The sequence below is a fragment of the Balaenoptera acutorostrata genome, chromosome 2 (assembly GCF_949987535.1).
Source record: "Balaenoptera acutorostrata chromosome 2, mBalAcu1.1, whole genome shotgun sequence".
Lineage (NCBI taxonomy): Eukaryota > Metazoa > Chordata > Mammalia > Artiodactyla > Balaenopteridae > Balaenoptera > Balaenoptera acutorostrata.
In genome coordinates, this window is record NC_080065.1 from 116948378 (window position 1) to 116963941 (window position 15564).

Genomic DNA, 15564 nt, shown 5'->3' on the forward strand with positions numbered 1-15564 from the left:
CCTCCATACTGTTCTCCATAGTGGCTGTATCAGTTTACATTCCCACCAACAGTGCATGAGGGTTCCCTTTTCTCCACACCCTCTCCAGCATTTGTTGTTTGTAGATTTTCTGATGATGCCCATTCTAACTGGTGTGAGGTGATACCTCATTGTAGTTTTGATTTGCATTTCTCTAATAATTAGTGATGTTGAGCAGCTTTTCATGTGCCTCTTGGCCATCTGTATGTCTTCTTTGGAGAAATGTCTATTTAGGTCTTCTGCCCATTTATTGACTGGGTTGTTTGTTTTTTTAATATTGAGCTGCATGAGCTGTTTATATATTTTGGAGATTAATCCTTTGTGTGTTGATTCATTTGCAAATATTTTCTCCCATTCTGAGGGTTGTCTTTTTGTCTTGTTTATGGTTTCCTTTGCTGTGCAAAAGCTTTGAAGTTTCATTAGGTCCCATTTGTTTATTATTGTTTTTATTTCCATTCCTCTAGGAGCTGGGTCAAAAAGGATCTTGCTGTGATTTATGTCATAGAGTGTTCTGCCTATGTTTTCCTCTAAGAGTTTGATGGTGTCTGGCCTTACATTTAGGTCTTTAATCCATTTTGAGTTTATTTTTGTGTATGGTGTTAGGTAGTGTTCTAATTTCATTCTTTTACATGTAGCTGTCCAGTTTTCCCAGCACCACTTATTGAAGAGACTGTCTTTTCTCCATTGTATATCCTTACCTCCTTTGTCATAGATTAGTTGACCGTAAGTATGTGGGTTTATCTCTGGGCTTTCTATCCTGTTCCATTGATCCATATGTCTTTTTTTTTTTTAATTTATTTATCTTTTATTTTCTTTATTTTTGGCTGCGTTGGGTCTTTGTTGCTGCACGCGGGGTTTCTCTAGTTATGGCGAGCGGGGGCTACTCTTCGTTGCGGTGCGCGGGCTTCTCATTGCAGTGGCTTCTCTTGTTGCGGAGCACGGGCTCTAGAGCGCGCCGGCTTCAGTAGTTTTGGCGTGCGGGTATAGTTGCTCCGTGGCATGTGGGATCTTCCTGGACCAGGGCTCGAACCCATGTCCCCTGCATTGGCAGGTGGATTCTTAACCACTGCGCCACTAGGGAAGTTCCCTGATATATATTTCTGTTGAAAATACAGTGTGTTTTATGAGCACATAACTCGGATTTAACCTGTGTGGAGGGATGCCAAAAAAACAAAACAAAAAAATCCCTCATAAAAGTATAAGTTGAGACCTGAAGTTTTGTTACAACCTAGCTAGGAGAATAGAGAAAAGAGTATTCTATGAAGAAGAAATATCATATGGACCATCCTTGAAGTGGGAAGTTGCTTGGAAAACTTGAATACAAATGAAATTAAATAGAATTCTTTCCAAAAACACTTTTGGTGAGAACTGCCATGTGTAGAAGACACCTGTGCCATGTGGAAGATACAAAGATGACCGAGAAGCCTTTCAGGAAGTAGAGGACACAGCAAGTAATTGTAGTAAGTGCCCACTGCTGTGGATGTACTCAAGAGGGGTATATAACCCAGACTTAGAAGAGACAAATAAGTACTAACCAGCTAAAGTGAAACCTAGTACAGAAATTATATCATCCACCCTTAAAATTAGCCCATTATTCAAGAAAATTGAGGCAAAAAGGCTAAGTAATTTGACTTTCCATATATACTGCCAGAATTTGTCCAATCAATATAAGTAAATTAGTAAGAGAAGACAGTCTGTGACCTAGCTGTCTACATTTTAATGAAAGTTTATTAACTCCAAGGTGATATTAGCTCTAAGGCAGTAATGATGACATTTTCTTTTTCTTAATACTAATTCTTAAAGTAGGGATACTGGTTGTTGTACTAATGGAATTACTTTGTTGTTTCCCTGAATAGCATGTAAAACGATTAGGCTTACTTACTTCTCACTTTTTTCTTAATCCCATGCAATCTCTTCCACCGCTCTTGTAATATTAAACTCCCTGGGTTTCTATGATGTTCTACCACCTTTAATGTCCCTATTTCTACCAGCAATCTTTTCAAGACGATCTCGGCTTTTACTATCAAACATCTCAAAATTTTTCCAGTCTCTACACATTACTCAATTCCAAAGCCAATTTCACATTTTTAAATGTTTGTTACAGCAGCATCCCACTTCCCAGTAGTAAAATCTGTATTAGTTTCCTATGGCTGCTCTAACAAATTACCACAAATTGGGTGGCTTAAAACAACAGAAATTTATTGTCTCACAGTTCTGGAGGCTAGAAGTCTGAAATCAAGGTGACAGCAGAGCCATGCTCCCTCTGAAACTCTGGACAGAATCTTTACTTCTTCCTAAATTCTGATGGTGGCCATCAATCCTTAGTGTTCCTTGGCTTGCTGTTGCATCACTCCAATCTCTGCCTTCATCTTCACATGGTGGTCTTACACCTTTGTGTTTCTTTCTTCACCTGGCATAATCCTCTTCTTTTAAGGATACTAGTCATATTGGATTAGGGCCTACTCTAATGATTCACTTTAACTCAGTTATAGCTGTGAAGACCCTACTTCCAAACTAAGGTCACATTTACATGTACTGAGGATTAGCACTTAAACATGTCTTTTGAGGGGACACACAATTCAAGCCATAACAATATAGATACACCACGTTTTATTTATCCATTCATGAGTTGGTAGACATTTGGGTTATTTCTACTTTTTGACTGTTTTGTATAATGCTAGTATGCACAGTCATGTACAAGTTTTTATATGAACATATGTTTTCATCTTGGTTGTATACGTAGGCATGGAATTGCTGGGTCATATGATAGATAACTCTATGTTTAATTTTTTGAACAACTGCTAAGCTTTTCCAAAGCAGCTGCAGGATTTTACATTCCCACCAACAATGTATAAGAGTTTCCATTTTTCCACATCTTACACATGTTATTGACTGTCTTTTTTTTTTTTGACTGTAGCCATACTATTGGGATGAAGTGGTACCTCACTGAAATTTAAATTTGTATTTCCCAGATGGCAAATTATGTTGAGCATCTTTTCATGGCCTTAATAGCCATTTGTTTGTCTTCTTTTGAGAAATGTCTATTCAAATCCTTTGCCTATTTTTAAATTAGTTTTTTATTTGAATTGTAGAAGTTCTTTATACATTCTAGATACTAGCCCATTATCAGGTATACGATTTATAAATATTTTCTTTCCTTCTGTGGGTTGTCTTTTCTCTTTCTTGATAGTGTCCTTTCCCTTTATCTTTTAAAACAATTTTTCTAGTTTTTATAAAGGGGATAAATGTGTAAAATTTAAGAAGTCAAATAGTGTTACACAGAAACCAGTAGGTGTCTACTTCCTTCTACATACTCCCAATTCCTGCTCCCCAGATATAAGCACTTTTAATCATTTTACTTATTTTTTCTGATATTTACCTCCATGTTTCTAAATAACATGTTTAAACTACTATTGATTTTTTTTTTCCTCTTTGGGGATATTTATTGACCTTTGTCTATGAAAGTTGAGGACTAAGTTCCCCCTTATACCCTATTCCTCTCAATATACAGATTTTGGTGAAGCAGTTTTTCATCTTTGATATTAATATGACTATACAGAACTTGTCCACAGCTGAGCCCTCTAATATAAATATATGATTATGTTGCCTTTCTTTTCTAAGTCTTAGTTTTTCTTTCTTTCTTTCTTTTTTTTTTTAATATGTATTTATTTAGCTGCACCAAGTCTTAGTTTCATCATGCAGGCTCTTAGTTGCGGCATGCGGGATCTAGTTCCCCACCCAGCCAGGGATTGAACCCAGGCCCCCTGCATTGGGAGCATGGAGTCTTAACCACTGGACCACCAGGGAAGTCCCAGTTTTTCTTGAAGTTAATAACTGTCTTGTTTTTATTATCATTTTCCTACATAGCTATTTCCAAACTCTGAGCAAAACTGATGTCTACTAGTATCGTTTTTTCCTAGCAGCATCTTTTGTAGAACAATATACCCTTTTGCTATAGTCCAGACTAGTTGCTTTCTATGCTGGCTGCACAAATGCTGACCTATATTTGTCCTTCACCATCATCTCTGCCTCTCCTATGTTGGATCACCTGTGTCCCTCATTCCCATTTTTTTTCTTTTGTGATTCATCCCCTTATTTTGGTGAAGTACAATCTTCTATAGCTTTCCAAGAAAGGGCGTATGGCAAATAAGAGACTTTGCATTTCTGAAAATGTTTATTTGCCATTGCAGTTAGGTGATAGTTTGGATATGTATGGTGTTCTAAGCTGGACATTTTGTACAAAACTTGAAGATTTTATACCATTGTCTTCTCACAGTGATGCTATTTTGAAATCAGGTACCATTCTGATTTTCTGTTTTTTATACATGAACTGTTTTTTTCCCTCCAAGATTATTCATGGGTTTTGTGTTGAGCACTTGATGGAGGCTGTTTTCTTTGTTCTGTCTTGTTGGAGATCTGTGAATATAACTGTTGGGCCATCTAGACTACTCCTTTAATTTTCTTATCCTTTCTCTCCTTATTTTGTATCTCTGAATTCTTATTCAACTTTCGAGGTAGTTTTTCTCAACTTAATCTTTGCTATCACTCTTTTGATATCCAAGAGTTTGGGGGCATTTTCTGAATGTTCCTTTTTAAATTTACTGTAACTTCTTTTTGTTGTTATTCCATGTTTGTAATAATTTATGTTTCTGAGAAGGTTCTTTGTGGTTGGTCAGTCTTTGTTTTGTTTTATTTTTATGTTTTCTGCTCCCTGTTTTCTGTTTCTGTTTTGGTATCTGCCTTTGATGTTTTAGGTTTTCTAGTATATGTAAAATACTTAAAATAGTGCCTAGCGCACAGGATACACTTAGTAAAATTTAGGTATTGTTATCTGGTGAATGGGCTGGGGGAAAGGAGGGAATGGTGGCAGACTGACAAATCTTTGTCAGTAGTCTAAGCAAGAGATAGGGAGAGGTCTGAACTTAAATTGTTTTGGGTGATGGAGAATATACAAAAGATTAGAGAAACATCCCTACAGTTTCTACATGAGGAGTAAGGTAGATATAAAGAATGACCTAGAGATTTCTGGCTTGAGAAATCCATTGTTTTCCATAACTGAAATTGAGAAGACAGAAGAAAGAGCAATATTGGGGGGACAATATTGAATACCTTTTTGTTTGGTTTTTTTTTTAGCACAGTCTTAGAATATTCAGAAGTCTCAGCATTCCACTTCTTTTTTGAGAAAGCACAATTAAACCTGCCTAAATTATCTGAAACATCTTCCTCTGGGCTCTTCTAAGATGTAGTATATTCACGAGTTTGTGTGCATGTGTGTATGACTTTAAGAACAGATGAAGTTCCCAGGTTAAGCAAAATAAGAACAAATACCAGACTGGTAAATTTGGTTACCTTAGCAAACTAGTTTTGGCAGGGGGAATCATCAACTTTTTAACCATTCTCGTATTGTTTTGTTTCAAAGAATTTTGTATTGTTTTTGTAAATACATAAGGCTAATTTTTTTTTAATTTAAAGATAAATAATCAAGGGAAAGTTGTTTTGGCCAACCCTTGTTTTCACCAGCTATTTCGAAAAATAGTCTAAAAAACAAACAGAAAATAAATACTGTTTAATCCATGTAATTATGTAAAATGTGAAATTTTTTCTTTTGAGGTCTGAATTCTAATTTTCTTTATAGGTTTTACAGCTCTTTAAAACACTGCACAGGACCAGACAACAAGTTTTTAAAAATGATGCTAGGGCACTAGAAGGTAAGTTTATATTTTGCCCCTTTGGAGCAAGTCCATTCTTCAGGTGGCTGCTAATAATACAAGAGACCCTGTATGGTGGTCAAGACCTATCTTGGGGAATGACCTTCACGATCTCTCCCCTAATGTTTTTTTAAATAAAGATGAGTTTACCTTACACTTCTTTGAGAAGTATCTACAAAGAAAAAATTTTAAAGATCGAGTTTTCATAAAAAATCAGGGAAAAAAAAGGATCAGAATTTCAATGTGCTCCATTATTTGCCTTATGTTCAAGCCATGAAACTCATTTATCTATTATATAATCAAATTTTCACATCCTCTAAGACCAGATACTACCATATTGTTAATGCCTTGTGTCTTTCTAGAAGTGACAGCAGCTATGAAAGAGAATCTATCACAAATGATTCCAAATTCAGTATTTCACTGTTTAAAGTGGTTTCTGTCTTATCCAGAACTCAGAGCTCTAAAGCTTAGGTTCTGTGTTGGTCATACTCAGTTTCTAAACCTCTTTTAAGAGGGCACCTTAAAGACACAGACCTACTAGAGAATGGACTTGAGGATATGGGGAGGGGGTGGGGTGAGATGTGACAGGGTAAGAGAGTGTCATGGACATATATACACTACCAAATGTAAAATAGATAGCTAGTGGGAAGCAGCCGCATAGCACAGGGAGATCAGCTCGGTGCTTTGTGACCACCTAGAGGGGTGGGATGGGGAGGGTGGGAGGGAGGGAGATGCAAGAGGGAAGAGAAATGGGAACATATTGTATATGTATAACTGATTCACTTTGTTATAAAGCAGAAGCTAACACACTATTGTAAGGCAATTATACTTCAATAAAGATGTTTAAAAAAAAAAAAAGAGGGCACCTTGGGGGAGGGGTGGAGGGATAAATTGGGATATTGGGATTGACATATACACACTGCTATATATAAAATAGATAACTAATAAGGACCTACTGTATAGCACAGGGAACTCTTCTTAATACTCTGTAATGACCTATATGGGAAAAGAATCTAAAAAAGAGTGGATATATGTATAGGTATAACTGATTCACTTTGCTGTATTACAGAAACTAACACAACATTATAAATCAACTATACCCCAATAAAAATTAAAAAAAAAAATTCAACCTCTATTTAAAAAAAAGAGGCCACCTACATAAAGTGTCCCCACTGTCCCTAGGAATTCAAGTTTTTGTAATTTACCGAAAAAAATTTCTTGAATATTAAAGTATATGCCTCATATTATATGTACTTTACACAAATTCCTCATTTAATTCTTTTTTTTTTTTTTAATTTTTTTTTTTTTTAATTTATTTATTTATGGCTGTGTTGGGTCTTCGTTTCTGTGCGAGGGCTTTCTCTAGTTGTGGCAAGCGGGGGCCACTCTTCATCGCGGTGCGCGGGCCTCTCACTATCGCGGCCTCTCTTGTTGCGGAGCACAGGCTCCAGACGCGCAAGCTCAGTAATTGTGGCTCACGGGCCCAGCTGCTCTGCGGCATGTGGGATCTTCCCAGACCAGGGCTCGAACCCGTGTCCCCTGCATTGGCAGGCGGATTCTCAACCACTGCGCCACCAGGGAAGCCCCCTCATTTAATTCTTATCACAGCCCTGTGAGGTAGTTAACTATCATAATTTCTATTTTTTCAGATAAGAAAACTGACAAAGTGTGAAAGGATTTACCCCACATGATACTTAGTAAGAGGTGGAGCTGGGATTTAGCCTAAACATTCTGGCTCCAAAGCCTAAACTCTTACCCACCTTACATATTGAAATGTATCGAGCATAGGAGGAAGGTTTTATGGCTAATCTCCACCAGCATAACATATTTTTAAATGTTTTAAATGTTTTTAAGTGAAATAATTATAAGAATAGCTAATACTGCATATTTACTAAGCACTGTACATGAATTGTTCCATTAAATGCTCACAGCACACTCTAAGGCAGTTTATCAGTTATATTGAATTATGCTGCTGTAGTGATGCCAAAGTCTCAGTGGTATATGAACAAAAGTTTTATTTATCAGTCACTTTACTTGTCAGTCAAGGCACCCAAAATTATTTGTATATCCTCTTTGCTGCTATATCTTCATTTTAAGTGTGTGGTTGGCGGGGGGGTAGGGTTAACATGCTTGTATGTATTGAGTTTTGCCATTTTAAAAAAAGCATGTTAATTCAAATCCTTAGATTTACAGAAACAAAGTATTAACTTGAATTTATTAGGATCTCATAGCTAGAGGTTCAAAATGAAATTAGAAATAAAAAGCAGGAAACAAAAGTATTAGAGTGCTAAAAATATGTATTAGGTTTAATTACAAATTTGCCAGCCTGTCAAAAGCTCTCCAAGGACTTTCTAAATAAATTTCTTATTTTTATACTTTGTTTTACATGGGGCAAAATTATTTTTTCTACTAGAGAAGTAGTAGATATATGTATATAGTATGTAGTATCATAGTATAATGAATAATATGTAAATTATTGGGACAGGAATTATAAATTAGAAAAGCAGGGACTTCACTGGTTATCCAGTGGGTAAGACTCCATGCTCCCAATGCAGGGGCCCCCAGTTTGATCCCTGGTCGGGGGAACTAGATCCCACATGCATGCCACAACTAAGAGTCCGTATGCCGCAACTAAGAATTCCACATGCTGCAACTAAAGATCCCACATGCCACAACAAAGGATCCCGCATGCCGCAGTGAAGATCCTGCATGCTACAACTAAGACCTGGTGCAGCCAAAATAAATAAATAAATATTAAAAAAGAAAAAAGAAAAAAAAGAAAAGCAAATAACTATATACATATTTTTTCTTTTTCTAGCAGCCAGAATAAAGATAAACGAAGAATTCAAATGTAATAAAAGTGAAACTTCTCCTAAGAAAATAGAAGAGGTACAGTAATTAAGTTTTTCAATTACAGTAAAACTCAAATTTTAGCAACTAGAGGAAATGATAAAAATAGAGGGATTATATGAAATAAAAATCATTACTTGATAGTTAAAGCCATCACAACTATAGATAACCTTCACTTGTTTGGTTTGACTCACCTTCTCAGGGTCATCTGCCTACACCCTTAAGATAGCAAGTTGCCTGGTGAAAAGAACATGAGTGTAGCCATGATCAAAGCAAGAGCAGCTGAACCAACCCAGAAATTCACAGAAATGCTATCTTCATCTAAGGCAAGTGACTGAAACTAAGGAGAGTGAGTGTTGTGGTAACTCACTCAGTTACACAGAGGGAACGTCTACTCATTTAGCTCAACTAGACAGAATTTTTTTTTTAATTCATATCCTGGCTGTGGAAGTTAACCAGCCAGACTTTATGAACTATTCTTGCTTTGCCTTCTGTATTTGCATTTTAGTCACTTGCCGTAGTTGAAGACAATCTACTTACACTAGTCAGTGAGCTCCCTAGTATTCCCAGTATATGTTCATTGAAAAAGTGCAAAATGATTCTTTTCCTGTATAAAATCATGTGCATATATATACATTGTCTCTGTCTTAGGAAGGAACACTGCTTCCTAGGTGTTCCTGTATCTAACTTTGTATAAATGTAGGGAAAGGACCATTAGGAAGAAAATGAAAAATGAAAAATTATTTGCTGGGATAATTAAGATTCCAAGAATTGGTTTGATAAAGAGGAAGGTACAAATTAGAGAAATTCTTCCATGTTTAATAGAATTTCCACATGGTGAAAAAAATTGTTTTATACAAATACTTTTCTACTTAGTAGAGAAAATGCTATTTTTGAAATAGTAAATATCTGCGATAAACTAGTGAGACAAAATGAGATAGCCTAAGGATTTCTTTCCCTATAACATAAAGAAAAAAGGGGGAAATTTCACTTAAGCGTATGATAGGGCAAACAGGGACTATGTAATTTTTATTCATGAAAGAAGTTAAAATTACATTCTAATCAGGTCATGACTTGAGGAGAAGTTAAAATGTATATACTGAAGTTTGTACTATTTTGCTATTTGGTAGACTGATTAATAACAATATGGTACAGGTATACCTCGTTTTATTGTGCTTCGGTTTATTGCACTTCACAGAATCTGTGTTTTTTACAAATTGAAGGTTTGGGGCAACCCTGCATTGTCAGATGCTGGTTAGCATTTTTTAGTAATAAGGTGTTTTTAATTAAGGTACGAACATTGTTTTTTTAGACATAATGCTATTGCACACTTAATAGACTACTGTATATTGTAAACATAACTTTTATATGCAGTTGGAAACCAAAAAATTCGTATGACTCACTTTATTATGATATTTGTTTTATTGTGGTGGTCTGGAACTGAACCCACAATATCTCTGAGGTATGCCTGTAAGTGTTTTTAAATTTTGAAGTCATGATTTAAAAATTTTTTAATTGAGGTCTGTTTATATTAGCTAAACTGGAAAAATGAACTACCATCTCCCAAATTAATTTCACTTGTAGAGCACTCACATTAAGCACTCTTTTTTTTTTAATATATATAAATTTATTTATTTTATTTATTTATTTTTGGTTGCTTGCGGGCTTTCTCTAGTTGTGGCGAGTGGGGGCTACTCTTCATTGTGGTGCGCGGGCTTCTCATTGTGGTGGCTTCTCTTGTTGCGGAGCATGAGCTGTAGGCATGCAGGCTTCAGTAGTTGTGGCTCGTGGGCACTAGAGGACAGGCTCAGTAGTTGTGGCACACGGGCTTAGTTGCTCCGTGGCAGGTGGGATCTTCCTGGACCAGAGCTCAAACCCATGTCCCGTGCATTGGCAGGCAGAGTCTTAACTACTGCACCACCAGGGAAGCCCACATTAAGCACTCTTGAAATTAAATATTTGTTATATACAAGTGTATATTTTGTACTTTCTGTAACTCTGCATTTATTAAATACTTAGTAGTTTTTAGATAATTACATTGTCATGTATTGTCATGAAGTCTTGGCACCAAAAGGAATCGTAGGCATCCTCTTGACCAGCAGTTCTCAAACTTTTTGGTTTCAAGACCACTTTACCTTCTGAAAAACTGAAGACCCCAAAAAGTGCTATTTATATGTTATACCTATCAATATTTACCATATTAGGATTTAAAACTGAGAAATTTTAAAAATATATGTTGATTAAATAATTTAAAAATAATAAGCTCATTACCTATTAAATACAATATTTATGAAAAATAACTATATTTTCAGAAAAATTTAGTAAGAAGAAAGGCATTATTTTATATTTTTGCAAATCTCTTTAATGTCTGGCTTAATAGGAGTCAGCTAAATTCTCATACCTGCTTCCTCATTCAATCTGGCAATGTATGTTTTTTTAGATTGAATTATATGAAGAAAATTCAGCCTTATACAGATAGGTAGTTGGAAGAGGGTAGGTGTATATATTAGCCTTTTCAAATAATTGTGAATATTCTTTGATATCATACCTCAACAAGTGGTAAATTTCTTTAAAGGTTAGATGCAATGCGGAACTCTGTTATCTGTTAGACCAATGGATGTGTGTGGGTGTGTGTATTTATCCTTTGCGGGGGTGGTTCCTAGGACTCATACATACCACATCCTGCTCATCCCCTTTGATCTCCCATAATCCCTTGTTTCTCATCTAGCCTTGTTTCCAGCCTTAAACCTAAGACTCAGCTCAGTTTATGCACCTCCAGTGGGTGAGGAGGTGCATTGTTTTTCTTTCTCTCCCCTTCTAAGCCCCTTCTCAGCTCTGTCGGGAGGTGAGGCTTTGCTCTCCTACAGCCTTCTCCATGTCAATTAATGGCAGCTTCCTCCTTTTGATGCTCAGACCAAAACCCTCGGTGCTCTCTTTTTCGACTGCTTTCCTTCTCTCACATTTACATCCAATCTGGAAGCAAATCCTATTGACTTAACCTTCAAAATATACCCAGAATTCAACCACTTCTTATTCGCCCCATTATTATTTCCTGGTTCAAGCCATCATTATTTCTCACTGGGTTGTTACAACAGCCTCCTAGTGGGTCTTGTTGCTTCTGCCCTAACTCCCTGCAGCCTATTCTCAATACTTATAAAGGCAGTGAGCCTTTTAAAAAAAGGCATATCCCATCACTCCTCTACTCACAATCCCCATGGCTCCTCATCCCATTCCAATTCAAATCTAAAGTCTCTACCCACCATGACCTATAACACTGTATCATCTGACCCCTGTTAACTTCCTGCCTCAATTCACCACATACTTCTCACTCTTCCAACCTCAGTGCCTTCTTTGAGGGTGCTTCAGTTTACCAAGAACTTTCCTATCTCAGGCCATTTATGCTGTTGCTTCTTCCTAGGATATTCTTCTCCAATATGCCCTTCTCTAATATGGTAAATATTGATAGGTATAACATATAAATCTGTTGGTCATTTAGTAGACCAACAGATTTTAATCTGTCTTTCCCTTTGAATGGATCTTTTAGTCATGCATGTTTTGTAACATCATGCACTGATGATTTGGAAAAAGTAGATTCACCAAGTAATGCAGATCTTCCAAATGTTGACATAGTTCAATATGTAATATTTTAAAATTACATCTTAATATACATCTCATCAGAACAATCTTTAAGTATTGGGAAGCTGTCAAGCTTACAGTGACAGATACAGCTTCTCCAGAATTCTGATTTTTGCTTGAAAGCTTGAATTTTATCATTGCCATTAAATACTGTCAGTTGTTTTCTTAAAGTGACATACTCATTTCACCTATCTGCCAGTTACCCAAATCTTAATAAACAGAGTTTGTCTATAAAAGTAAAAATGGTATTCCAAAGAGAAAACTCTACTTGTGCTCACAACTCAAACAATGCAGACAGCTCTAGTATTATGAAAATAATTTTGACTTTATGGGTCCCCTGAAAGGGTCTCAAGGTCCACAGCTTTGAGAGTCACTGTTTTAGTTCAGTTCTTCATTTTGCAATGATGAGTTCTGAAACTTAGTGAGTAGGTATTAACCCAAGGCCATACACTTGATGACAGAGCCAGAGTTGGGAGTCCAAGTATTCTGCCTCCTGATCCAGTTCTCTTTCTAGTGTTCAGAACATCCAACTCTACAGTGAAAGAAAGATTCAGCCACTCTCAAAAAAACAAAATGCACATTTTAAACACATTGTAAAATATATATTACAACAAAACATACTCCAGATCTGCTTTGGAACAAAATATGGAATGGATAGATAAAAGGTAAAAGTATACGCATGTCTGAGCTTTCTGTATGCTTGGAATGGTTACAAAAAGTTAAAGGCAAGGGAATTCCCTGGTGGTCCAGTGGTTAGGAATCTACGCTTCCACTGCTGAGAGCACGGGTTTGTTCCCTGGTCGGGAACTAAGATCCCGCAGCGTGGCCAAAAACAAAAATAAAAGTTAAAGGCAAGGGGCTTCCCTGGTGGCACGGTGGTTAAGAATCCGCCTGCCAATGCAGGGGACACGGGTTCGAGCCCTGGTCCAGGACGGTTCCACGTGCCACGGAGCAACTAAGCTCGTACTGAGCCTGCGCTCTAGAGCCTGCCAGCCACAACTACTGAAGCCCACACTCCTAGAGCCCGTGCTCCGCAACAAGAGAAGCCACCGCAGTGAGAAGCCTGTGCGCTTGCCGCAACTAGAGAAAGCCCGTGCGCAGCAACGAAGACCCAATGCAGCCAATAAATAAATAAATATATTCTTAAAAAAAAAAAAGTTAAAGGCAAGTATCACCTAAAAAGAATTGTAGTAAACCTTTAGTTTTCAAAAACAGTACATTCATGTGAACCATTGAAAAAACAGAGGATTTAGTCTATTTATTTATTTATTTTTTGGTTTTCTTAACAGCTAATAAAAATAGGTTCTGATGTTGAATTGATACTCAGAACATCTGTTATACAAGGTATTCACACAGACCACAATACGCTGAGTAAGTAATATTAAAGAAAAATGTTGCTTGCAATGTATTTTAAACTATTGAGCAATTACAGTGCTTTTAATGCTGATTACTAAAACAACTTGATTTTGCCAGACAATGTGGTATATATTGTACACATTTATAAGGCTGTATTTAAAAATGCTGAATTATGAAAGTTGTTTACCGGACTTTTTTTCTTTTATTTATTTTTTCTTCTTAATCTTAACCACTGGTTATACTGCAAAACTACAGTTACAAAGGCAGTATATGCATACCGCAATTTATTGCACTTCCCAGATAATGCATTTTTCACAAACTGAAGGTTTGTGGCAACCCTGCGTCAAGCAAGTCTATCGGTGCCATTTTTCTTACAGCATTTGCTCACTTGGTGTCTCGGTGTAACGTTTTGGTAATTCTTGAAGTATTTCAAACTTTTTCATTATTACTGTATTTGTTATAGTGATCTGTGGTCAGTGATCTTTGATGTTACTGCTACAACTTGGTGAAGGCTCAGATACTGGTTAGCATATTATAGCAATGAAGTATTTTTAAATTAATGTATGTACTTTGTTTTTTTAGATATAATGCTGTTAGACATTTAATAGACTATAGTATAGTGTAAACATAACTCTTATATGCTCTAGGAAACCAAAAATTGGTGTGATTTGCTGTATTGAGATACTCACTTTATTGTAGTGGTCTGGAACCGAACCTGCAATATCTCAGAAGTTTGCCTCCTGTGTGACTGTTTTTATAAAATTTATCTGGCATTCTTAATTTTCCTAGTATAATTTGTCACCTACCTAGACTATGTCTATTTCTTTATCTTTTCTCCTATGATTCTACTATTTTAATTCAGAAGAATTGGGATTATACAAAATGGTTATATAGTTGAGAATCCTCCATTATACCTCCAAACTCCTGGTGGGGCTTCAGCAGACTCTCATTTCACATAATATTTGGTTTTCATTCCCTGAAGTATTTTGGGGGACAGAAACAACAGCAAAGATACAAACAACATACAAACAGAAAAGTACACAATTTATAATAGTATAGCCCAGTGAATTTTCACCAAGTGAAATATCATGTAACCAACATCCACATCAAGTTATATAATGTTACCACTTTCCCAAAAGCCCCCCCTCATGCCCTGATGTCCCTTCCCGTCAACCCCTCCCCATAAGTATAACCTCTGTCCTTTTAACACTATCAATTTTAACCTAATATAATAAAGTGTTTGAACCTTATGTAAATGGAATCATATAGGATTTCTGTTTTGTCTGGCTTCTTTCTCTCAATATTTGTGAGATTCATCTTTATCATTGTGTGTAGCAACATTTCTGTGAATATTGTATGAGTGAAACTTCTGTGTCATATGGTATGTGTTTACTCATCTTTAATAGGTACTGCTAACCAGCTTTCCAAAGTAGTTAGGCTAAGTTACACTTGAAGCAGTGGTATCTGAGAACTCCAGTTGCTTTATATCCTCACCAGCTCTTTGATACTGTGCATCTCTTAATTTTAGAGTTTCTGGTGGTTATGTAATGGTATCACATTGTGATTTTAATTTGCATTTCTCTGGTAATTAATGAAGGATTAGCACCTTTTCAGTTGTTTAATGGCCATTTGGATATTCTCTTTTATGAAGTGGCTGTTAAAGTCTTTTGCCCATTTTTCTAAGAGGTTATCTGCCTTTTTATTATTGATTTGAAGAAATTCTTTGTATGTTCTGAATATAAATCCTTTGTTGGATATATGTATTATAAGAATCTTCTACTTTTTGTCTTGCTTTTTCGTTTTGGTGTTTTTATCTTTTGATGAGAAGGTCTTAATTTTAATGTAGTCCAGTTAATCCCTTTTTTCCTTTATGGTTAATATTTTTCTGAGTCTTGTTTAAGAAATCTTTTCCTGTCTCAAGCAAGGTCATGAAGAGATTATCCTATGCTTCTTCCAAAAGCTTTATTGTTTGGTCTTTTTCATTTGGTTGTTTATA

The 15564-nt window shown here is 36.2% G+C and overlaps 1 protein-coding gene across 1 annotated transcript in view; it reads left to right on the forward strand.

Moving 5' to 3' along the window:
- Window positions 1-15564, forward strand: part of LYRM7 (LYR motif containing 7) — a 128419-nt gene that overhangs the window by 1849 nt on the left and 111006 nt on the right. The window contains exons 2-4 of the mRNA XM_028168102.2: window positions 5654-5726; window positions 8545-8615; window positions 13502-13583. Coding sequence (XP_028023903.1) covers window positions 5654-5726; window positions 8545-8615; window positions 13502-13583 — 226 coding nt within the window. The remainder of the gene's footprint in view (window positions 1-5653; window positions 5727-8544; window positions 8616-13501; window positions 13584-15564) is intronic.